This window comes from Lissotriton vulgaris, chromosome 2_2 (genome assembly GCF_964263255.1).
Source record: "Lissotriton vulgaris chromosome 2_2, aLisVul1.2, whole genome shotgun sequence".
NCBI lineage: Eukaryota > Metazoa > Chordata > Amphibia > Caudata > Salamandridae > Lissotriton > Lissotriton vulgaris.
In genome coordinates this window covers 312,825,188-312,849,063 of record NC_141688.1, presented here as the reverse complement: position 1 = coordinate 312,849,063, position 23,876 = coordinate 312,825,188, and the positions used below count along the sequence as shown (strand labels likewise).

General features: G+C 51.9%; 1 protein-coding gene across 2 annotated transcripts in view; it reads left to right on the top strand.

Annotated features, from left to right (window-relative positions):
• Positions 1 to 22,711, top strand: part of LARGE2 (LARGE xylosyl- and glucuronyltransferase 2) — a 196,764-nt gene extending 174,053 nt beyond the window's left edge. Inside the window, exons 11-16 of one of the 2 annotated variants that reach the window (XR_015309191.1) lie at positions 4,654 to 4,820; positions 12,605 to 12,883; positions 14,136 to 14,282; positions 15,961 to 16,156; positions 18,662 to 20,892; positions 21,506 to 22,711. Coding sequence is in view for 1 of the 2 variants with exons in the window: in XM_086959654.1 (XP_086815780.1) it covers positions 4,654 to 4,820; positions 12,605 to 12,883; positions 14,136 to 14,282; positions 15,961 to 16,156; positions 18,662 to 18,859 (987 nt within the window). In the remaining variant the exon portion in view is untranslated. Of the gene's footprint in view, positions 1 to 4,653; positions 4,821 to 12,604; positions 12,884 to 14,135; positions 14,283 to 15,960; positions 16,157 to 18,661 lie in introns of both variants that reach the window. The other variant, XM_086959654.1, reaches the window with a different exon arrangement.
• The last annotated feature ends 1,165 nt before the right edge of the window (positions 22,712 to 23,876 follow it).

Sequence of the window (23,876 nt, the reverse complement as noted above, 5' to 3'; positions counted from 1 at the left end):
AGACCATATTTTTCGGCTGCAGGCTTTATTTTGGAAAAAGGCAAGAGTGGAGGGTGGCAGCCTCAACCTTGTCTTTGTTGACCTGCGGGCCGCTTTCGACCTCGTGCCTAGGGAAAAGTTGTGAAAAGTTCTAGCAGACTTGGGTCTCCCACCTTATTTATTGAACATCTTAATTAGATTACACACTGGCAATTATGCCCAAGTCAGGTGTGGGAGGTATGGAGATCCCTCTGCACCCTTTCCTGTTTCAAAGGGTGTACAACAGGGGTGCGTCCTGGCTCCGTCGCTATTCTGTCTTTACACCAATGGTCTCGTGGACCATTTAATTGGTGTAACAGACAATGACTCTCCCAGGCTGGATACCGGGCGGGTGTCCGCTCTGATGTTTGCGGATGACACTTTGCTGTTATCCAAAACATCATCGGGCATCCAGCGCACTCTGGACGGTTTTGCAACGTTCTGTGCTTCGCGTGGATTGGAGGTCAACTTGGATAAGACCAAGTTCATGATATTCAATCCCCCGAGGCAGACCCGCCCAAATCCCGTCCTCAATAGTAAACCCCTGGAACGTGTCAAAACTTTTGTCTATCTTGGTATTACTTTGACGGAAGATTTTGACTGGGGCTTCCAAATTTCTAAGTCAGCTCTCAAGCTAACACAAGTAGCAGGGGGTATTAGCAAGCTCCACAGAACATCAGACTTTAAACCGGCAGCTCCGGTGCTCGAAATATATCAACTCCAGGCGAGAACAGCCTCAACGTATGGTGCTAAACTTTGGGGCCATAAGAACACATCTAATCTTCTGAGGGTGGAACAGTGTTTTATGAGGAATTTGGTAGGTTTACCACAAAGCACACCACTCATCCCTCTACGATTTGATTTGTGCCTGGAGTCAATAGAAGAGTTGGTAGCTGCACGGCCTTTGCTCTATTGGAGGAGGCTCTGGTCGGTCCCTGAGCTGGCCCCCTATAGAGTGGTTTGGGGTGTTTTTAAAAAGCAAAAATATCCTGTGGTTGCTTCACATGAAGGTTCTTAGTGCCCGGATAGGTTTGCCTGAGCTATGGGAGACTCCTGAGTTGAGCTGCCTGTGGATATCCAGATCGGAACTCCAAAATCTCCTGAAGCGGCAAAATCATTTAGCCCTACAGAGCTCAGTTACCCTGGGTAGGCTGTCCGCAGAGTTCCTCTTAGTAAAATCGGAACCACGACTAGAGGAATTCCTAGATGCAATCTAACCACCTCTTGTGAGGAAGTTATACACCCAACTAAGGCATGGCAGCCTACCAGTCAGGGTATTTACTTCTAAATGGCCAAAATCGGAGAATGGAGCCTGCCCGGCATGTAATTATAAACGAGAAGATGTCCCTTACGTCATGTTTTTCTGTCCAGTGTATGTAACAATAAAGAAAAGCTGGCTGATCCCATTATGTAGGAACCTGGGGTTTAGACATTGTACACAGGCCTGCAGGGTTCTAATGTATTCTAATAGTATTTGCTGTATCTCGTTTTCTACTTGGTATGTGGCGCAGAAGGAAAAGCTTTGTATAATCCCTGTGATCAACTATGACTTTTATATTTCATGATCTTTTGATAACTGCTGAGTTTAATCTATTTATATCTCGAATATTGATTGGTTCGCTATTTATTGTTTTAAAAAGAACTGTGCCTTGTATGTATTTTATCTGTAATTTTATGGTTTTTCGACCGAAATAAAGTTATCATAAGAGAAGAATAAGTTATGAAAAGTCCATGGTAAGTATATGTAACTAAGCCCATGAGACTCCGAACTCACCATCCCCCTCTAAGCAGTATTTACCTTTGTTAGAAGTAGTGTTGAAGACTTGAAAGATTGCTTCCGAAACCTCTTCCATAACTACCAAAGTGTCATCCTTACAATAGGAACTTTGCACCTGCCCTACAAGATGACATTTATGACACAAGTTCCTCAGCAACATACAGATTGATGGTTTTGATCCCTAAAACCCAAAGGCATAGAGTGGAGCCCCACCAGAGAGACCAAGCAAGTGGGTCTATCTCTTGGGGAGAAATACCTGTTCAAAAGGATCACTTGTGCTTCGATTGGGGAGCTTTGCCCCCCCCCGCCACGTATGATCCCTGCCTGGTCACGTATGATCCCTGCCTGGTCACGTATGATCCCTGCCTGGTCACGTATGATCCCTGCCTGGTCACGTATGATCCCTGCCTGGTCACGTATGATCCCTGCCTGGTCACGTATGATCCCTGCCTGGTCACGTATAATCCCTGCCTGGTCACGTATAATCCCCGCTTGGCCACATATGATCCCCCAAGGCCACGTATGATCCTGACCAGGAAAGTAAGAGTTGATAAGGTGCCTGCAGCATAGGAAGGAACACATGCATGGAAACAAAGGTAAGATAAACCTAAAGGCACTGGTATCACAGCTGAAACATGTAAATGTAAATGTATTTGAGCTTATAGTCGCAGAGTGTGAACCCGTGAGTCGAGAAGGCACCGGAGCAAGAATTATCGAGTCCGTGGAATTTTTAGCCCAAGTAGCAACTGATTACTATCAGCTTGCTTCTCCGGAGACACTCCTGCAAAGGAATGTTGGGAATCCACTTGGTGTTCAGGCACCACCAGTAAATACACACTTTATTAGGCATGAAATATTAGAAGCTAGTGGGTGAAGCACTTGAGTTCAAAAAAAGGTCAGCCGCTATTGCATCAAACCACAAGGACACACTTTTTAGTGCTAAGCCCTGCACCATGTGTTGTGGTAGCAGCATCGTGCACCAGAGCATACACCAAGGTATAGGCCCACATGTAAAAGAGGCCTTGGTAAAGGGGGCACTGAAGGGGCTTACAAGGTGCTCCCCCTCCTCCCCCTGAAAACTGCAATTGCAAGCAAATCACTCCCATAACATTTGTAGGCCATGAAATTGGCCCTTTTTTGGCGTGCTTGCATCATCTTCAGTCGAATGGTGCATTCACATTTACCAAATCGCGATTCCAGCTCATCATCATGCTGATGTCTCACTTATTTGACCCACAAGTACTAAGGATACGAGATCTCCTTTCTCCGGGACATAACTTTCTGCGTCTTCATCACTGCAGGTAGTTTGAAGCACAGATTAATAATGTTCTTTCTGTAAATATTAGGGACAGCCTTGTCATTTGACCAAAGCTTGTAAGAAGTTTGGTGTTGAGGCTTGGAGTCTGAAGACCAAAGGTCTAAATCCTACTGTAGGAAAGTGCCCCTTTGTAACATGGGCACCCCGACTTAAAGCCTGGAAACCTCTGCCCCTCCTCGAGCACCTCTGCCCCCTCATTTGCACCTCTGCCCCCTCATTTGCACCTCTGCCCCCTCATTTGCACCTCTGCCCCCTCATTTGCACCTCTGCCCCTTCATTTGCACCTCTGCCCCCTCATTTGCACCTCTGCCGCTCCTCCTGTGCACCTCTGTCCCCCTCCTCCGGTGTAATTCTGTCCCTCTCCTGTGCACCTCTGTCCCCCTCCTCCTCCTGTGTACCGCTGTCTCCCTCCTCCTGTGCACCTCTGTCCCCCTCCTCCAGTGTTCCTCTGTCCCTCTTCTGTGCACCTCTGTCCCCCTCCACCTGTGCAACTCTGTCCCTCTCCTCCTGTGCATCTTATTTCCCCTCCTCCTGTGCACCTCTTTCCCTCTCCTCCCGTGCACCTGTCCCCCCTTCTCCTGCGCACCTTCCCCCCTCCTCTTGTGCACCTGTCCCCGTCTTCCTGTGCACCTGTCTTCCTCCTCTTATGCACCTGTCCCCCTCCTCCTGTGTCCCTCTGTCCCCCTCGTCCTGTGTCCCTCTGTCCCCCTCCTCCTGTGCACCTCTGTCCCTCTCCTCTTGTGCACCTCTGTCCCCCTCCTCTTGTGCACCTCTGTCCCCCTCCTCTTGTGCACCTCTGCCCCTTCCCTCCTGTGCACCTCTGCCCCTTCCCTCCTGTGCACCTCTGCCCCTTCCCTCCTGTGCACCTCTGCCCCTTCCCTCCTGTGCACCTCTGCCCCTTCCCTCCTGTGCACCTCTGTCCCCTCCCTCCTGTGCACCTCTGTCCCCTTCCTCCTGTGCACCTGTGCCCCTTCCTCCTCTGCACCTCTGTCCCCTCCCTCCTGTGCACCTATGTCCCCTCTCTCCTGTGCACCTCTGTCCCCCTCCTCTTGTGCACCTGTCCCCCTCCTCTTGTGCACCTCTGTCCCCCTCCTCTTGTGCACCTCTGTCCCCTCCCACCTGTGCCCCTTCCTCCTGTGCACCTTCCTCCTGTGCACCTCTGTCCCCTCCCTCCTGTGCACCTCTGTCCTCTCCCTCCTGTGCACCTCTGTCCTCTCCCTCCTGTGCACCTCTGTCCCCTCCCTCCTGTGCACCTCTGTCCCCTCCCTCCTGTGCACCTCTGTCCCCTCCCTCCTGTGCACCTCTGCCCCCTCCCTCCTGTGCACCTCTGTCCCCTTCCTCTTGTGCACCTCTGTCTCCCTACTCTTGTGCACCTCTGTCCCCTTCCTCCTGTGCACCTCTGTCTCCCTACTCTTGTGCACCTCTGATCCCAATCCCTGTGTGTGTCTCCTGTGTACCTCTGGATTCCTTGTGTCCTTGTCCTCTTGTATTCTCTGAATCTCTCCCCCTTTCTTTGATTATTGTTATTTTACTGTTGCAGCTGCAGCGAGCCCTGGAGGCGCTGGATGAGGATGATGAGTGCTATGACTTCCGCCGGGAGCGCATTGCGGCGCATCGTATCCACCTATGGTTCCTGCAGTGTGACCCCTACATCCCTACCACTGACGGAGCAGACGTGACCCTTGTGGCGCAGCTCTCTATGGACAGGTCTCTGATGCCTCTGTATCCTGCTCTTTGAATGCACTGAGTATAAGCATGTCATTTCTTGTCAGGCCGGAAGAAGTAATTCCTCTGCTGTAGTAAAGAAGTGAGGTGCCCTTTTTAGGCAAACCCAGCTCCATGCCAACAGTGTGATCTTGGGCAGGTCAGTTTTCATCAGTTGGCTGATTCTCAGAAAATGATTGTAGGTGCAATGCTCTTGAGTGCTCAGAAGGAAGTATGTGTGCTTCGGGTTTGGCTTGAGGTGTATTGGCAAAGCCCAGCATGTTTTATGCATTAGTTCTAGTGTATCAGAAGTTGCAGCAGCTCACAATGGAAGTGCATTGGCACCGTCGTTTGTCAGTAGTTGATCATTAAGCGGGTATTGTGGGATTGGGCATTGACAGAGCTGTGGGTGGATCTCAGGGCTCGGACAAGCAGCCCTTCAGATTTGGACCAAATGAAGATATAGAACGAAATGTACGTTGAAAGCATGGTCTCGTCCATGCCCTGCAACTCTCTGATGGCATCGTCCTCCCTTCCCAGGCATGGAGCACTCTTGTGGCAGACGTGGCTCCTGTTTGCCGCCTCCTCTGTTCCCCGTACATTACCTCTCTTGTGCCACAGACTGTCCTACCCTGCACGGTTGCCCATGCATTAGTTATCTTATTCCACAGACTGTTGCAGTCCTCTCCGCCTCCCTTACTCATGCAATGCGCTCCCTTCACGCACAATCCGTCCTTCCTTCTCTCTGATTCCCTCCTTGTTGGACAGGCCACATGACGGGCCGCTCTCCCCCGGCTCGACCAGGCCCGAGCCCAGTCACGCAAGCACCACACACCACCATTGCACGCCCTGCGTCCCCTCAGGGACCCCTGCCCTCGAACATGATAACCTCGTGGGTCCGATCCACTGCCGGCCCATGCACCCAGCCCGGGCCGCCATCTTGGACACCTCGCCACGAGGCCGCCTGGCCCCCGATCGACCTCAACCCTGGGCCTAGCCCAGCCTCAGACAATCCGGCACCACCCTCCACCCAGGAGGTGAGCGGGCTACTTGGCAAGTCAATGGGAGAAAGAGGTGCCGATGGCTCTCCCCCCGCCCAGTGCCGCTCGCCCATCGCCTCCCCGGGCGCTGGCTCCACCCCCCTGCTGGGTGTCTGGACTCCCTCATCCCGGACCTCCCGACCTCCAAGTGCGAGGGTCCGGACATCAAAGCACGCCAGCCCTATAACTGGGGCAGCTCCAGAGCAGGAAGTCAGTTGTATCTTGGAGTCGAGAGACGTAAGAGGAACTCATCCTGGACGGACTACTGGCGCTGCCGTAGCTCTGTCCTGTGCACCATCGTCCTGCCTGTTGGCGCTGCCACAGCCGTCGTAACCTTCATTCTTCACCGTCGTCCGGATCTGCTGGCGAGGCCGCGGACCGTTGTAACCATCATCTTCATCGGGACCTGCTTGGCTTCTCCACGGCCCGTCGACCATCCTTCATCCATCTCGGGACCTGCTTGGCTCCTCCACGGCCCGATCAGCAACCACGCCGAGCTCGAGGATTGAGAGCTATTTAACTCATTGGTAACTAAGACTGTCCCGCTACCCTTTCTCCTCAACCAGAGATCAGAACCGAGGGGACCCCTGAGTCCAGACCTCCTTGTATCATAACGACGTAACCTAAGAATTGCATATAAAGTCTCGTTAACCTTCAATCTTGTGTGGTGTCCGTCTGTGGGGGGGAAGTTACTTACCTGTACAGTCGTTGGAGACGGCTCTCCCTGGAGACCTCTCCCCGTAATCTCGGCCGACCCTCCCGGTCCGTCTAACATTGGTGGCCAGCGGCGCGATCCGAATCACCGCATAACGTACAGAGAGTAGCTCACCCCACAACGAACAACAAATGTCGACTAAAGAGAGCGGATCAACTGAGAAGTTCCAAATGGAAAAACTAGAGGAATACAGCCATCGTGAACTAAAGCAGTTCTGCATCGAACTAGGTATCGCTACCACCGGACTAAGTACCAAGGACGATTTTAAGCATGCCCTAGAATCTTGGGCAGAGACCGGGGATGTCGAAGCCCCTGAGCAAAGCACCGCGAAAAATACCAACACGGCCCCTGAGGGGCAAAGAACCAGTCTCTCGCAAGACGAGATCCAAGAAAGAGAAAAAGCCCGACTACACGAACTCGAAATGGCCCGACTCAAGATGGACATAGAACTCAAATTGGCCGAGCAAAAAATAAACTTAGAGCACCTTCGCCTCCGAGAAGAAAGAGAGGAGAAACAGAGGCAAAGGGAGCTCGAGGAAAAAAGACTAACGTACGAGCACGAACGGAACCTAGCCGAGATCAACCTGCGCAAACAAAATAAAGAGTTAGGGGTGCCCGACAGACCGTCCACCCCAGGGACCGCGGAGAAAAAAGTGCACATCCCCAAGGATGTGGTCCGAGAATATTTTCGAGAAGACGACATCCAGCAATGGTTTAAGGCCTATGAAATCGCGATGACTGCGCACCGGATCGATAGAGCCGACTGGGGAGCCGGCCTATGGGGCAAATTCCTCAATGAGGGCCGCGATACTCTGTTACAGCTCCCAGACCACCAGATGACCTCCTACGACCATATGAAAGCGGCCCTCCTCACCCGCTATGGCCTCACGCCCGAGATGTACCGTCAGAGGTTCCGAGACTGCACACGCATTCCAGGTACAACTTGGGTGGACTATGTAACGTACTTTAGCCGAGCCTTCGAAGGCTGGATCAGAGGGAACAACGTCACGACCTACGAGCAGCTGTTCAATCTGATGGTATGGGAGCATCTGTCCAACAATTGCTTCATTGAACTACGCCAACACCTCCTCGACAGCAAGTTAACCGATCCCCGGCAGCTCGCAGCCGAAGCTGACCGGTGGGAGATCACCAGAGTGGGCCGGAATGGGTCCTACGAGCAGAACAGGAACAACAATGGTCACTACCGACCCAGAGGAGGAGGAGGGGGCCAAGGACGAGGAAGAGACAATACTCCGGCCGCCCCCGCTACCAGCACCACCCCCCCGGCCAACCGGGGCAGCGCCCCGGCGCGACCGGGATACAGAGCCAATGTTACATGTCACCGATGCCAACGAGTCGGCCACTATGCAAACGACCCAAGCTGCCCGCAGTATCAGAGTCCAAGACCCCGCCAGGTGGCCGCCGCGGCACTAGGGGAAGAACAGATCTCCGAGGAACAAGAAACAGGCGAGCAAGAGTATCAAGAGTGGGAGCCAGCCGCCATGACTCTCGCGTGCTTAGGGGGAAGAGACATGGTCCCGCGGGTCCCCCTACCCGCTAACACCCAGAAGTACAGCCAATGGGTGAGCATCAATGGACAACGGGCCGAAGCCCTTCGAGACACCGGGGCCAGTGTGACAGCCGTCCGCTGTCATCTGGTGACCCCAGAACAATATCTACCGAACGTTCTCTGCCCTGTGCGATCAGCCGACAACTCGGAAAGTCTGTGTCGGATGGCCTGCGTCCCCTTTGAGTGGGGAGGGGTCTCCGGCATGTTGAAGGTAACGGTCCGAGACGACGCCCCCGTGGAATGCCTCCTCGGAAATGACCTGGAAAGCTCCCCGTGGGCAGCCGTGGAGCGAAAAGAACACTTGGGGATGTTGGGCGTCCCAGACTGGGCGTGCGTCACCACCCGGTCCATGGCCGCCCGTGCCAACCATCACCCGGAAGAACCCGAATGGCCGGCGCCACCGCCTCCGGTCGCCCCCGCCGAGACCCCCGACCATGGCATCCCCCTCGAACTTGCTCAACCTTCCGACCTCGCTAATCTTGATCAGTGGGCTCAAGAAGGGGGACCCACACAAGAACAATTTCGTCAGGAACAGAAGACCTGTCCCTCCCTTGAGGGACTCCGACAACAAGCGCTCGCCCAAAGCGCCGGGGATACCTCCGGAACTCATTGGGTCTACTGGGACAATGATCTATTGTACAGCGAGCAACGAATCGCCGAGCTGGGGGCCAACCGAGTACTAGTGGTGCCCCTCCGCTTTAGAGACTTCCTGCTAAACCTGGCCCACGATGCCCCCCTGGCAGGGCACCTGGGACAGGATAAAACCTACAGCCGCCTAGTGACCCACTTCTTCTGGCCCAAAATGAGAAACGATGTGCACCAGCATTGCCGATCTTGCCCCACGTGCCAAGCCAGTGGGAAGAGCGGCCGCAAATTAAAGGCTCCCCTGCAACCCTTTCCAGTAGTCACAACCCCATTTGAGAGGGTCGGGATAGACATTGTGGGACCCCTGGACCCGCGTACAAGACAAGGCCATCGCTTCATCCTGGTACTAGTGGACCACGCCACCCGCTACCCTGAGGCTATTCCTCTCCGGACCGTGACAGCCCCAGTGGTCGGCCGGGCCCTGATGGGGATCTTCTCCCGTGTGGGGTTCCCCCGGGAAGTCGTCAGTGACAGAGGCACGAACTTTATTTCTAAATATATGAAGTCCCTCTGGCAACAGTGTGGGGTCACCTACCGCTTCACGACCCCCTATCACCCCCAAGGAAACGGACTTGTTGAGCGGTTCAATCGCACGCTAAAAGGGATGATCGGGGGATTGGAAGAGCCCCTCCGTCGCCAGTGGGACGTGCTGCTGCCGTGCCTCCTCTTCGCCTACCGGGAGGTCCCACAGAAGTCCCTAGGCTTCAGCCCCTTCGAGCTGCTCTATGGGCACCCAGTACGGGGGCCACTCAGCCTGATCAAAGAAGGCTGGGAGATGCCTCCGGCCAAGAGTCCTCCAGATGTCTTCCGGTACCTCCTCACCCTCCGCAACCAGTCCCGGCGGTTCAGAGACCTAGCAAAAGCCAACCTAGAGGCCAGTCAAGAGGACATGAAGAAATGGTATGACCAGAACGCCTCATCCATTGAATTCGAGCCGGGGCAACAGGTCTGGGTAATGTCCCCCACAGAACCGTGCGCTCTCCAAGACAAATGGACGGGACCCTTCAAGGTAATCGAGCGCAAGGGTCCTGCCACCTATCTGATCGATATGGAGTCCGCCCGGAATCCGCTCCGAGTCCTCCACACCAACAGACTGAAACCCCACTTTGCACGAACAGAACTCAGCCTCTTGATGGCCACAGACAATGGGGTTGAAGACGACTCCGAGCCTCTCCCTGACCTCTTGCGGACCCAGGAGCAAGACGGCTCCGTGGATGGGGTCCGACTCTCGGAGACCCTCACCAGAGAACAACGGCAAGAGTGCCAAGCCCTCCTATCACGGTTCGCCAGTCTGTTCTCCCTCACCCCGGGTGTCACTTCCTGGTGTGTGCACGATGTGGACACCGGAGACAGCCCTCCTATCCGCCACCGGGCCTACCGCGTACCTGATCGGGTACGGGCCTGCATCCAGGCGGAAGTAGCTAAGATGCTCACGCTCGGGGTCATCGAGCCCTCAGACAGTCCATGGGCCAGCCCGGTCGTACTGGTCCCCAAAGCAGCCGCCCCCGGGACCACACCAGAACTCCGGTTCTGTGTCGACTACCGGGGCCTGAATGAAGTCACCAGAACGGACGCACACCCCATCCCCCGGGCAGATGAACTGGTCGACCGAATGGGCGCTGCCCGCTACCTCAGCATCTTCGACCTGACGGCAGGTTATTGGCAGATCGGCCTCACACCCCGAGCACAAGAACGCTCTGCCTTCTCCACCCCCGATGGCCACTATCACTTTACGGTCATGCCCTTCGGCATGAAGAATGCCCCAGCGACGTTCCAACGGCTCGTCAATCAGGTCCTGGCGGGGCTCGAAGAGTTCAGCGCCGCCTACCTGGACGACATCGCTGTGTACAGCCAACATTGGACCGAGCACCTCCACCACCTCCAAGCAGTGCTGCAAGCCCTTCAGCGAGCTGGCCTCACGATCAAGGCCAGCAAATGCCAAATTGGACAAGGGTCGGTGACCTACCTCGGACACCAGGTGGGAAGCGGCCTAGTGGCCCCCCTACAGCTGAAAATTGCCGCCATCCAGAACTGGCAACCCCCTATCACTCAAACTGAGGTGCGAGCCTTCCTGGGCCTCACGGGCTACTACCGAAGGTTCGTGAAAGACTATGGTACCATCGTGGGGCCTCTCACCGAACTCACGTCAAAAAATCAGCCCAAGAAGGTGAACTGGACCCCAGAGTGTCAAGCGGCGTTCGAACAGTTAAAGGCCGCCATGTGTTCCGCTCCTGTGCTCCAGGCCCCAGACTACAGCCGGGAGTTCGTCGTCCAGACGGACGCCTCCGACCAGGGCATTGGGGCGGTCCTGTCCCAAGTGAACACCGAAGGCCTCGATCAACCGGTGGCCTTCATCAGCCGGAGACTCCTACCCCGGGAACAACGCTGGAGCACCATAGAGAGGGAAGCCTTCGCTGTGGTATGGGCCCTCAAGAAGCTCCGGCCCTACCTTTTTGGCACCCACTTTCGGGTGCAGACTGACCACCGACCCCTGCAGTGGTTGATGCATATGCGGGGGGAAAACCCAAAATTGCTACGCTGGTCCATCTCCTTACAAGGTATGGACTTCACAGTCGAACACCGGCCTGGGTCCGACCACGCCAACGCCGATGGCCTGTCCCGGTTTTTCCGCCTCGACGAAGAGAGTCCCCAAGAGGATGGGTAACTCTCCCCGCCTTCAGCTGGGGGGGACGCATGTTGGACAGGCCACATGACGGGCCGCTCTCCCCCGGCTCGACCAGGCCCGAGCCCAGTCACGCAAGCACCACACACCACCATTGCACGCCCTGCGTCCCCTCAGGGACCCCTGCCCTCGAACATGATAACCTCGTGGGTCCGATCCACTGCCGGCCCATGCACCCAGCCCGGGCCGCCATCTTGGACACCTCGCCACGAGGCCGCCTGGCCCCCGATCGACCTCAACCCTGGGCCTAGCCCAGCCTCAGACAATCCGGCACCACCCTCCACCCAGGAGGTGAGCGGGCTACTTGGCAAGTCAATGGGAGAAAGAGGTGCCGATGGCTCTCCCCCCGCCCAGTGCCGCTCGCCCATCGCCTCCCCGGGCGCTGGCTCCACCCCCCTGCTGGGTGTCTGGACTCCCTCATCCCGGACCTCCCGACCTCCAAGTGCGAGGGTCCGGACATCAAAGCACGCCAGCCCTATAACTGGGGCAGCTCCAGAGCAGGAAGTCAGTTGTATCTTGGAGTCGAGAGACGTAAGAGGAACTCATCCTGGACGGACTACTGGCGCTGCCGTAGCTCTGTCCTGTGCACCATCGTCCTGCCTGTTGGCGCTGCCACAGCCGTCGTAACCTTCATTCTTCACCGTCGTCCGGATCTGCTGGCGAGGCCGCGGACCGTTGTAACCATCATCTTCATCGGGACCTGCTTGGCTTCTCCACGGCCCGTCGACCATCCTTCATCCATCTCGGGACCTGCTTGGCTCCTCCACGGCCCGATCAGCAACCACGCCGAGCTCGAGGATTGAGAGCTATTTAACTCATTGGTAACTAAGACTGTCCCGCTACCCTTTCTCCTCAACCAGAGATCAGAACCGAGGGGACCCCTGAGTCCAGACCTCCTTGTATCATAACGACGTAACCTAAGAATTGCATATAAAGTCTCGTTAACCTTCAATCTTGTGTGGTGTCCGTCTGTGGGGGGGAAGTTACTTACCTGTACAGTCGTTGGAGACGGCTCTCCCTGGAGACCTCTCCCCGTAATCTCGGCCGACCCTCCCGGTCCGTCTAACACTCCTTCTCTTTTACTCCAGGTGGCCCATGTGTTTCTCTTGACGTCTTCTCTCTTGTCCTTTGCAGGTTACAGATGCTGGAAGCCATCTGCAAGCACTGGGAGGGCCCCATCAGCCTGGCGCTGTACATGTCCGATGCCGAGGCTCAGCAGTTCCTGCGCTACGCTGAAGCATCCGAGGTGCTGCAGAACCGCAAGAACATTGGCTACCATGTGGTTTACAAGGAGGGCCAGTTCTACCCAGTAAACCTGCTACGAAACGTGGCACTGAGCCACGCGGCCACACCTTATGTCTTCCTGACAGATATAGACTTTCTGCCCATGTACGGCCTCTACGAATATCTCAGGTGCGACCCTGCGAAGTCGACCCACCTAGTTTGGGCACCGCCTTTAAGGTCCTCGAAGGACTGAGATCTTGGAGTGGAGAGGGTTGAGAGCAGCAACTGGGGATGGTAGGGGTGTGAATTGGTTGTGCAGAATACCTGCACTTTCTGCATTAGGGGTGAATATATTAGCTTGCCTCAACCGTCAGTTACCTGGTGGGGGTGTCTCTGAAAGCCTTCTAACCTGTTGACTTTGCTGGGTGGGCTGCCTACATATTGCCTCATTGATGTCAACTGGTAAGTCATTCCCAATGTCTAACAATTCAAACTCTTCACAAGTGTATGATAGCTTCTTGCTGCCTTAACTGTAATTCAGAACACCTTGTATGAAGACCCAAAGTCCAGGCTAGATGTGGGCTCAGGTCTGCCCAAACTCCGCCGGGGAGCTGCAGTGTGCAAGGGCAGTGCGATGTATGTGCATTTTGAACAGATGTGCTCATGGACAACAGAACCAGTTGGTTGGGTACGTGAGGAATTGGTTGTGGGAGTGAACCTGCATCTGGTGTAGGTTGGAGATGTGGACGTTGATCACACGAGGAGCTGAGAAGACAGACCAGATTTATGAAATGTACATAGTACACTTCCGATGTGATACCTGCCTGAAAGCAGCTTGGGCTGAAGAGTCGTACCAAGAGATGTTCCACAGCGACCTCCCAGTAGGAGAATAGCAGTCTCTTTGCGTATTCCTGAGTTCTGTAGAGTGAATATGAAGAGTAGAGGTGGATAAGACATGTAGATGTGGTATACAGAGTAGGCCTCCAACAGGAAGGTTAGTCGGTGTCTTCTAAAGTACCATGACCCTTCCGCAACTGATGAGCCCACCGCTTCCTGCAGCAGTGTGACTTCTGCATGGGGTGCGATGGCGCAGTGCTCAGAGGTGCGCCTCTATGCACTATGACCTCCGCTGGTGTATCCTCTGCAGACAACACCCCTGCTGCCGTTACCAGTCTGCTCCCTGAAGATACTGGCATATGGCAGTCTCGAGTGTTTCAGCAGGTTTTGCGCCCCTGAAATTCACTGAATTTGTTATTTGCCAGGGCTGCCTGGCATGTGGTGGTTGTTGCCTACACATGCTCGCTTTCTGGAACTTTGGGCTGCTGTAAATTTACCAACCCACCCCCACCTGCTCCTGAATGTTGGTGTAAATAGTCTCTCTGTGGCATTAGTATCTCTCCTTTTCATCTGACTGTTTTCTCTTCCTCCCTCCTGTGACCAGGAAGTCCATCCTTCAGCAGGACATGGCCGTGAAGAAGAAAGCTCTGATCGTTCCGGCCTTCGAGACACTACGGTACCGCCTTACATTCCCCAAATCTAAAGCAGAGCTGTTGTCCATGCTGGACATGGGAACGCTCTATACATTCAGGTAAGAGCATTTGGGTCTCAGGTGGGTAGTTTCTAAACCTATAAAGATCGCCCTAGCAGGCGGGCGTAGGTGGTGATGCATCTTTTAGTGCTGTAGGGGATGTCGGCGTATGTGTAAGTGGAGTAGTAGCAGTGTCCATTGCCTACTGGAAAGGTCTGAGCACAGTTTAACTTCTGCAGTAGTTTTAAAATGTAGCATTTTATGTTCTCAACTGGTAAAACTGTGTTGGCACCCTGCGCAGAAAAAATATGTAATCTCAAAGTGAACTTGGCCTGTGAGCACCCCTGCAAAAGTTATCAGATAAACAAAGCTCATTTCGTTTTCAGATTTGAATACAAAACCTAAATGAAATGGACTGTTACAAGCAGCGTCTCAGAGATGCAAGCACGTTTGATAATTAGTGTATAAAAGCACTTTAAAGAAAAAGCTCAGGAACGGATGCACTCAGTCGTTTTCCGATTCTTAAGTGTCATCACCTCTTACGTCACTTACTCTGTAGCTCATGGACCTTTACGTGTTGCATCCACTCTGCACGACCAGCTCAATTTTGGCTATCCGTCTTGTATACATCACGTACACCGCTTCGTACAGCCATTACCACTGGAGATTGGGAGTCAAAGTAAATAAACTACCTTGGATTGGAATGTTTTCTATAGTTCCTATTTCTTTCAAAGTCGTCAAGGTTCTCAATATCCCATCGCCCCAGAAATCTTCAACACCGTCACACCTCCACGTTAGATACCCGGGGAGCGGTTACTACATTACTAGCAAGAGTTCGACGGCGACAGGATCTACTCTCACACCAGACTGTTGTCAAATAGACGAGAGCAAACCTCGAGTTGTCTGTGATGTCATTCAGACCTCAGTGATGAAAAGCATTCCTGTTACTCACTTTTTACCCGCTTAACATTTTATATTATGTATGGCTCCCTAAACCCTCAACCCTTGTTTTCTTATGTTTCGCAGAGGATGAATGCAGCAGCCATACTTCACATGGCTTCTTTCCTCCTTGTCCTAAATGTAAAAAAAACCACAGGGTTACCTGGCCTCATTCCCCTTGCCCTCCATGCCTTCCCTCACTTTCTCTCTGCTCTCCATCAGAGCACAGAGGCGGTGCTGCCCTGATAGGCTCTGCGAGAGTCCTGTCCGCAGACTGGACTTCTGTTCTGGTGTAGCAAGAGTGGGAAATAGCTTTTGAGCCCCACTGTTGCTACATCATGGCAGTGAATAAGCAGATTTAGAATATGTTGTTCTTGATAGTGAGTGTCAGTGAGAGACCTACATAACAAATTAATAATATCCGCTCTTGGATACAGTTGAGTAACCACAGATAGGGCTATGGTCAGAAGACTAGTTTCAGAGAACAGCTGTGTTACCCCTCAATGCCTCGGTACTGCCAGAATGACACTGCGAAGGAAAGGTGGCTAATAAAGTGAAGAAAGGGGTGGGATAGGGCAGAGTGGTTTTGGGGTTCCCCGCAGGCTGGTTTACTTCCAGCACACTCTTAAACAATTGCTGAGAGAGTGGGAACTAGTTAAGGGCATGAAGAGAGTCGTTTGCACACAACCCACTCGTGGGTGGCACATGGGAATAATGCACATTAATAAAACCTCCTATGTAACAGAGGCCGTGGTTCTGAGCAGGCTGATGCTGACGCCCTCTTCTTCCTTCTCTGCAGATACCATGTTTGGACGAAGGGCCACGCCCCCACCGACTATGACAAGTGGCGCACCATGACCGAACCGTACAGGGTGGAGTGGGCTGCCGACTTTGAGCCTTACGTTGTAGTGGGGCGCGACTGTCCTAAGTACGACCAGCGGTTCGTGGGATTCGGCTGGAACAAAGTGTCGCACATCATGGAACTGGATGCGCAGGTGAGAGCCACACCAAAGGTAGAGGTGGGGAATGAACACAAATCCATGCTGAAGGACACATATGGCTTGGCGTATAGGGAACGCAATCCTTCATTGTCACAAAGGGAGAGCGAGAGAAGAAAACCTAGTGTGTTCTCCCACACAATATTCCATATAGAAAAGCGCAACTAGGCAAAGAGGGACAATAGAAAGAGAAAAAAACACTTGAAATGCCTACGCAGACATCCAAAGATTTTGGAATAGACGCCTCACTCTCTGAGAAGTGGCATGCTTCATCATCAGCGCCAATCCACACCCTGGGAGGATGGTACCACCAGGGCGGACTCGGACAAACATGGGAGTTCTTATAAAAAGTATTCCTCTGGATAAAGCGGGGATCCAGGAAGGTAAAAGATACTAAAAGTGCCTCACGGTGTACCCCAAAAGAATTCCTTTGATTTGTAGGCTACCCTGGACATGAGTAAAAACAGACACAGGGTTGTAATTGAGCATTAGTGTCTCAATCATCGCTAGGAGACCATCCGGTTCAGGGGCCTTCATCAGGGCTCTGTGTATATCCCTACCTACCCATACATGCACTCGTGCACATTTATGAGGTGTAAGGCTCTCTTTCACCGAAAATGAACCTTCTAATTCAGAGATACCCTAGCTTTGGATGACTCTGGATTCATGCGTGTCTGGCGGAAGGAATCATTCAATAGTCAAACATACATCAAGGATTTCGGACTGCTGCTGTCACCTACAGATGCCGCTCAGACCGCCGCAAAACATAAATGTGCATGGAGTGCATGTATAGGTAGGCAGGGATATACATACAGCCCTGACGAAGGCCTCAGAGGGCTCTTAGCGACGGCCGAAGCATGTTAGCAAAAATTAGGTGCAATTGAGAAACTAATGCTCACTTAAAACCCTGTTTCGGTTTTAAGTAATGTCCACGTTAGCCTACAAATAAAAGGAATTATTTCTGGGTATACTGAGAGACATGTTTATATCTTTTATCTTTCTGGATCCGTGCTTTATCCAGCAAAATACTTTATATAAGAACTCCCATGTTTGCCTGAGTCTGCCCTCGTGGTACCATCCTACCAGGGGGTGGATAGGCGCCACTGATGAAGCATGTCACTACTCAGTGGGAGAGGTGTCTATTCCACAATCTTTGGATGTCTTATTAGGACTTTCAAGTGCTTCTTTCCGTCCTCTTCTTGTCCCTCTTTGCCTAGTTGCCCTTTTGCGTACAGAACGCAGTGCCTCAACCACTCTGTTATTTCAATATTTATCTTACAATTAAGTGAATTCACATATTTATATTGACATCCGCTGCTTTTAAATTAAGCCCTAAAACCATAGCTGGGTATTTTCTTTATTTCAGCCTTTTGGATAATGATCCTTTTGATGTTTGTCTGCTAAATGCGGATATGATTCCAGCTTTTTTTTTTTGGTTTATAACTATAAATTTAGCTCAATCGTCCTTCATCCTCTAGAGAGCTGTAACAAAAACTTTGAAAGCTGTTTTGTGCTGGGAATGTCATTTTCTATAACATGAATTCTGTGAGCATCCAGAGTTCTGGATTTTCCAGTAGCGTGTCGCGGGAGGTGTCGCGGGAGGGATACAGTTACGCTGGGAATTCATTCGTTGGAACGCGCCCACCATGCCCTGTCTCGCTGGACAGGTGCCAGTGAAAGGTGATATTCATCGCGATGGGCCATTCACCAGCCTTAGTTCTGCAGTTTACAGGGCCAATGGTCACCACTTAACTAAGTGGAGTGACTTTTGAGTCTCACAACCAGTATTATTGAGCACTCTGGGCAGCCCTGTTTTTACTACACTGGAAATGGTTTAACTTTCAGCAACATTTTCCAGAACTGGAGTTAGAATAGTAAATAAACCTCCTGTGCTCTTTTGAGGAATGTTACACTTTTCCCAAAATATTCTAGGGCTGAGTTAAAATAGTAAACTCCATCATCCAGAAAACTTTGGTACCCTGATGCCAAACAACTGAAGTGAAAAATGTGGAATAGCAACCTAGATAGAAGCTTAATATCCCGCACCAGAGAGTGCTAAGATTAGGGTCATGGCGTAATGCAGAGACCAAATGAGGTGACCGGGTAATTTTCATATATTTTTTTAAAAGGTGTTTATCTTGGGCTAATGTTTGAGATTTTTATTAACACTTTAAGAGGGAATTTGTGGTTTCCACAAATATTGCAGTGTTTGTGGCTCAAAGATTGGAGGCATTATACAAGAATAATTAGTTTGAAATTAATCATCACATTTTGAAAACTGGATCACATTTAGAATGTGGATATGTTGAAGGAGAGTGAAACGTAACTTTTTGTATAGTGATGGTGGATACTAATGAGGTTGTGAAGTTGTGCCTCCTGTACTTGCCCCAGTACTGCAGACGAGGCTTCACTTGCAATGCGTGTGGTGTTTGTTGTTGGGTACACCTTTCTCATAGGTTTGTTGCAGTGGGTATCCTAATGTTGTTTTTGTTCCGCCCTTAGGAATACGAGCTTGTGGTTCTGCCAGACGCCTTCATGATCCACATGCCACATGCCCCCAGCTTCGACATCTCCAAGTTCCGCTCGAGCCCCACCTACCGGCACTGCCTCAAGACGCTGAAGGAGGAGTTCCACCAGGACATGTCCCGCCGGTACGGCTCGGCGGCCCTGAAATATCTCACTGCTGAAAAGAACCTGTGAGGACTGTTGCAGCGGCTCCATGCCGTCATGGAAACCGACCTTGGACCTGTGCTTCTCCTTCTAAACTGAACTCAGTGGGGGTCTTCCCCAGCAGCCCCAGCTAAGCTAAGAGGGCCAAGCCACAGAGACTCCACTCTTGAGCTCAGGAAGTTTTGCCAAAGGCACTGGTCCACCACCAGCGCGTCTCATCTGAGAGGAAGTGATTGTGCTAACAGCATCCCTCCAACGTAAGAACAGTTACTGGACAGTGCTCTACTGACCCTGCCCCTGACCAGAAGAGGTGCTGGCATGGTGACCCCCACGTCTGTCTGACTGAATCTTTACTGGCTCCATGTGGATGTCCCATCCTCGCCACCCCTCTTTTGAAACTGAGCATTGGGCTCCGGCAAGGTGATCCCTGCTTCTTGTCTGACCACTGCTTAATTTGACAGGGTGAATTCCATGGTAATCCTCTTCCTTCATCTGATCTAAGCTCAAGATTTCCAGCCTCAGTGACCCTCCCTGCCAACCTGCCTTGCAACAAGCAGAGCTCAGTGGGCCATGCCAAAGACACTGTTCCCTCATCTGGAGTCTGCCACTCCCTTCTTAATCTGAGCCTTGCCAAGTGGTGCCCTGGTGAGAAGTCTATTCCAGACAGAAGGCATGGCAAGAAGACTCTTGTGAGTCTTGCCCACCTCTTTGCCCCCAGTGGTTCTCTCTGCAGCTCCTTCTCCATCAGAGGGTGGGTCCCAAACTTTCCCCAAATCATGGGTGGTCTGCAGATGAGGTGAAAGCTTGTTTCTGTGGTAACTCGCGTGCAATGTCCTGCGTGCGGAGGTCTGCCTCAGCTCGTTACTGCCACAAATGTATTTCTTTATGTGTCCATAACATTTAACATGCGTTATAAGCTCATTCCTAACATGATCCTGTCATTTCAAGAATCGTTTGTACTTTGGGAGGTGAGGTGGTCAAGAGGGACCGTGTTTGGGGACGGAGGTGGGGCTCAATTGTAGACCATGCACGGAACACCACCCTAGGACAGAAAAGGTGATCGGTGGTAGGCAGAACCTATCAATAGAGTGTCTTTCAAGGCCGGAAACTGCGATCAGTTATCAACAAAACCTTTGACATCTCACTTTGTACGGAACGGGTGGTAAGCCATGATCATGACCAGGACTCTGTCGGCTGATATCCCTTGGGGCCAGAAATGGAGCTCTCCTACGGGAAGTCATTCCACCCTGAAGGAGCAGTCTGGTTTGGACTGTACTTTATTTAGGGAGTCACTCGTACAAGACATGATTAACTGTTATGGGTAGTAGCCTCTCGGGGAACACCACTGGGCTGGAATGGGTGGTCAGTTATAGAAAGAACTCTTGTGGGGACCATCATCAGAGATGGGGTGGTCCGCTATCATGGACGGACTGTGCTAGGTGATGTCATCCGAGTAGAAAGGGTGGAAGGCGTGATCTGTTGTGGACCAAATTCTCATAGCAAAAGCGCAAAACAAGTTATCCACACTGTACTCACCTTGGTGACGTCACTCAAGCAAAAGAACTGGAAGGCGTGATCAATATGGACCCTCCGATTTGAGGGGATGTCACTCCAAAGGGCTGAAGGGGTGGTTCTTTAAGGCCTGTGCTCTCCTAAGGGATTTCACTCAAAAGGGCTGAAGGGGGTGATTGATTATTCACCCTACTACGCTCCTAGGGGATGTCACTCCAAAGGGCTGAAGGGGTGACCGATATATACCCTACGCTTTTAGGGGATGTCACTCGAATGGGCTGAAGGGGTGATTCATTAAGGACGGTACTCTCCTAGGGGACGTAACGCAAAAGGGCTGAAGGCGGTGATCGATTATTGACCCTGCACTCCTAGGGGATGTCCCTCCAAAGGGCTGAAGGGGTCATTCATTAAGGACCATACTCGCCTAGCAGAGGACACTCTAGTAGGGGACCATGATGGACCCTACTCTCCTAGGACGTGTCACTCCATCAGAAAGATAATACATCGTGAACCGTACTCTTCTAAGGGGGTTCACTCAAACAGAACAGTCAGTGAGTTTGATGGATGGCTGCGTGGGGTTTCAAATACCCCTTGCCACTTTAGACCCTCAGGCGTTTTCTGTAATTGGTTTTATTTTTGTCTAGCGTCTCGGCAAGTCCCTCTGCTTACATTTGGTCTCTGCTTGGTCTGCCTTAGGCTTGTTGTTCCTAGAACTGGACAATAGGCAGGTTTCCAAACGGGGACACACCTTTTGTTGTGTAAGTCATTTACCAGCAAATTGTTCTGCTTGGAAATCTTTAGACTTCCAAACTCCAGGGAGGGAACCGTAAGATGTTCTCTACCTAAAATATAACGGAAGCTCTGCAGGTGTTGGGGTGGTATCAGGGCATGAGGTTGGCTTTTTGTCTTGCCCTGTGTTTCCGACATGGTTTTTTAAGGTGGCGCATGTACCCTATAGTTTAAAGTTACTTGCCCGTAACTTCAGTTCTCCATCTTCGGTATCTTTCATAGATTCACATGCTTTAAACTCTCTCTGTCGTTAGGCCGAGTATTCCGAGTCTGTCAACGGGAATAAAGCAAGCATGTGCAGCCATAAACGAGCCAGCGCGGGACATTAACAATCTCCTTTCAGACAGTCGGCAGTACGGGGGAGATGTGGTCTAGTGCCGCAGTTGGCCACGGGGAACAAGACCACCTGGGTGCTGGCGCTAGTGTACCCACATGAATACCTTGTGGGATTCCAGGCAAATAACCACAAAAGAAGAAAAAAGAGCCGGTTCTCTTGACCACACTTCCCAGTTTGAAAGGAGATTGGATTTGAAAGATGTCCAAACTACAACAGTGGATGATCCTCTTGGAGAGTCGCTTCTGGATCACCCCTCAACCCGTTCAAATCTTTCCGATTCCTCTGCACCCGTTGCCATCAGCACTTATTTTGTAATGGTTTCGCGAGCAGACAGCGGTGACAGAATCGCTTATATCTAGCTTCCACCCAGAACTGAACTCTACAAAGGTCTCAGCCGTGTTGGCCGGCCCTAAGTGCAGCTGAAGCGCAAATGCCCAATACCATGGTCGTTTGCATGGGACCCCAAGACTCCTGCCACGGCAACCCACGCCCCTCTAGCCTTGCCCACTATTCTCTTTCCTCTCCTCTTTCTTAAGGGGTGCACACAGCCCTTGGGGCCCCTGGGAAGTAGTACATATTCTGTGTTCATCCCATGGAGCACCCGGGCGGTGCAGTGTTGGTCGTTTACCGTAGGATAGTGAGGTGGTGGTGGCGGTAGTTACTATGTAGGGTTTTGAGATACGGACCTTTGAACCGGATTACATTCTCTGTCTTTGCCTCTTTAAAGTGCTCAGGCCTTAACTTGTCCCACTGTTGAAAGTGACGAGTGCAGAATCCCTTGTTGCCTCCACTCCGTCATGTACATCATGAAAATTGCCTGATGAGAAGATGACGCATGACCACAGGTGCCCCTGATGAGGGTTGGGGTTACAGGGGCTGCCATTTCTCGCTCTCGCTGAAGATACCCCCTTGCTCTGGTGGTCTGACCTTTTGAGGCAGAAATGACAAAACTCCGCCCACTAATGCCGGTGAACCTTGCCACGTCATAAAGAGCGGCTGACAATCGTTGCGCAGTGGCACCAGGACACCTAATGCAAGCCTGGGCTACTGAGTAGCAACTACAGGTGGTTCTTTAGACACTGGATACCCAGATAGACAAACCGCAGCCTTATCCCACTACCTCTACACCCATGAATATTTAAATTATTTAAGCTACTGATCAGAATGCGGTTCTACATGTATTTGGCGTCAAAGGCGCTTGAATGTTAGTTTTTATTGATTTTATAAAGTATTTTATGACAAACCTTTGGTGTTGGCTGTATCACTCACTGCTTGCTTATGTGGGGGGGGGAAGCTACTTAAACATGTATGTGACATTACTGAGGTTTGGGAAGTCCCACCAAAATATGATGTTTGTAGCGTGTTGCTGTAGATACACATGCGTTGTATACTCCTGTCATCTAGTGTTGGGCTTGTAAATATGCAAGTTGTTTTTCTTTAAATAAGTCTTTCGAATCATGCAGTTTAGTGACTCCTCCCTTAGTAGGCGGAGCTCCTGGGCATCCACTCCATGCCAGATCTTTTTTTTCTACCATCAGGTCTAGACCAGTACCGATGGGGCTCCCGTGTGCAGCACTTGTAGTGTTTGCTTTCAACTTCATTTAGTCCTTTTCAATTGTGAGAGCAGCGGAAAAATGACTCGATGTTTTTTTCCTTGAGAGCAATGGCCAACAGACACTGACCTCAATCAATTAATCAATCATTTGTAGAGCACACTACTCACCAGCGAGGGTCTCAAGGCGCTAAAGGGGGGGGGGGGGGGGGAGGAAGCTGCTACTGTTCGAACAGCCAGGTCTTGAGAAGAATGTATAAACAGTGATCGAAAGGATGCCCTTCCAGCACTCCCCCCAACCCCCTCCAGTCAGTGTCACTCCAAATCTCGGTGTCCCGACCACCACATGAGCTGGAGCCTCTGCCTCCCCCCTAACCACGACAAAACCATGTGCAAGGCCTTCCGCCCCAAAAGGACCCTTCGTTATCGATGTGAGTAGAGGTGGGGTCATTGGAGAATGCAGAGGCCGGAGTCAGATGACGCCACCGACCACTTCAGGGAAGACTGCGTCGAAGCAGATGAAGAAGCAGCAAACCCCTCAAGGCACAGCCCATCCAGTCGTGGCCTTTTTATCCTGAGTCTGACAAGGAAAAAGAACCAGACGTGGGTACTTCAGACATGAAATGAAAGTTATAAAGCGCAAACTAATGCTCAGGGGAATCACGGCGCTTAAGGGGTTAGTTCCTATGGAAGGAAAAGTGTAGGAACTAGAGTTTCAAAGATCACAAGGACGCGGAACCTCCATGGAAAAGTGAAAAGCCAGGTTTTTAAGGCCTTTCAGTATGTAGTGAGAATCTTAAGGCTGGGGATGGAGCAGGGGAGGGTATTCCAGAGCTTGGACGCAGCTACCGAAAAGG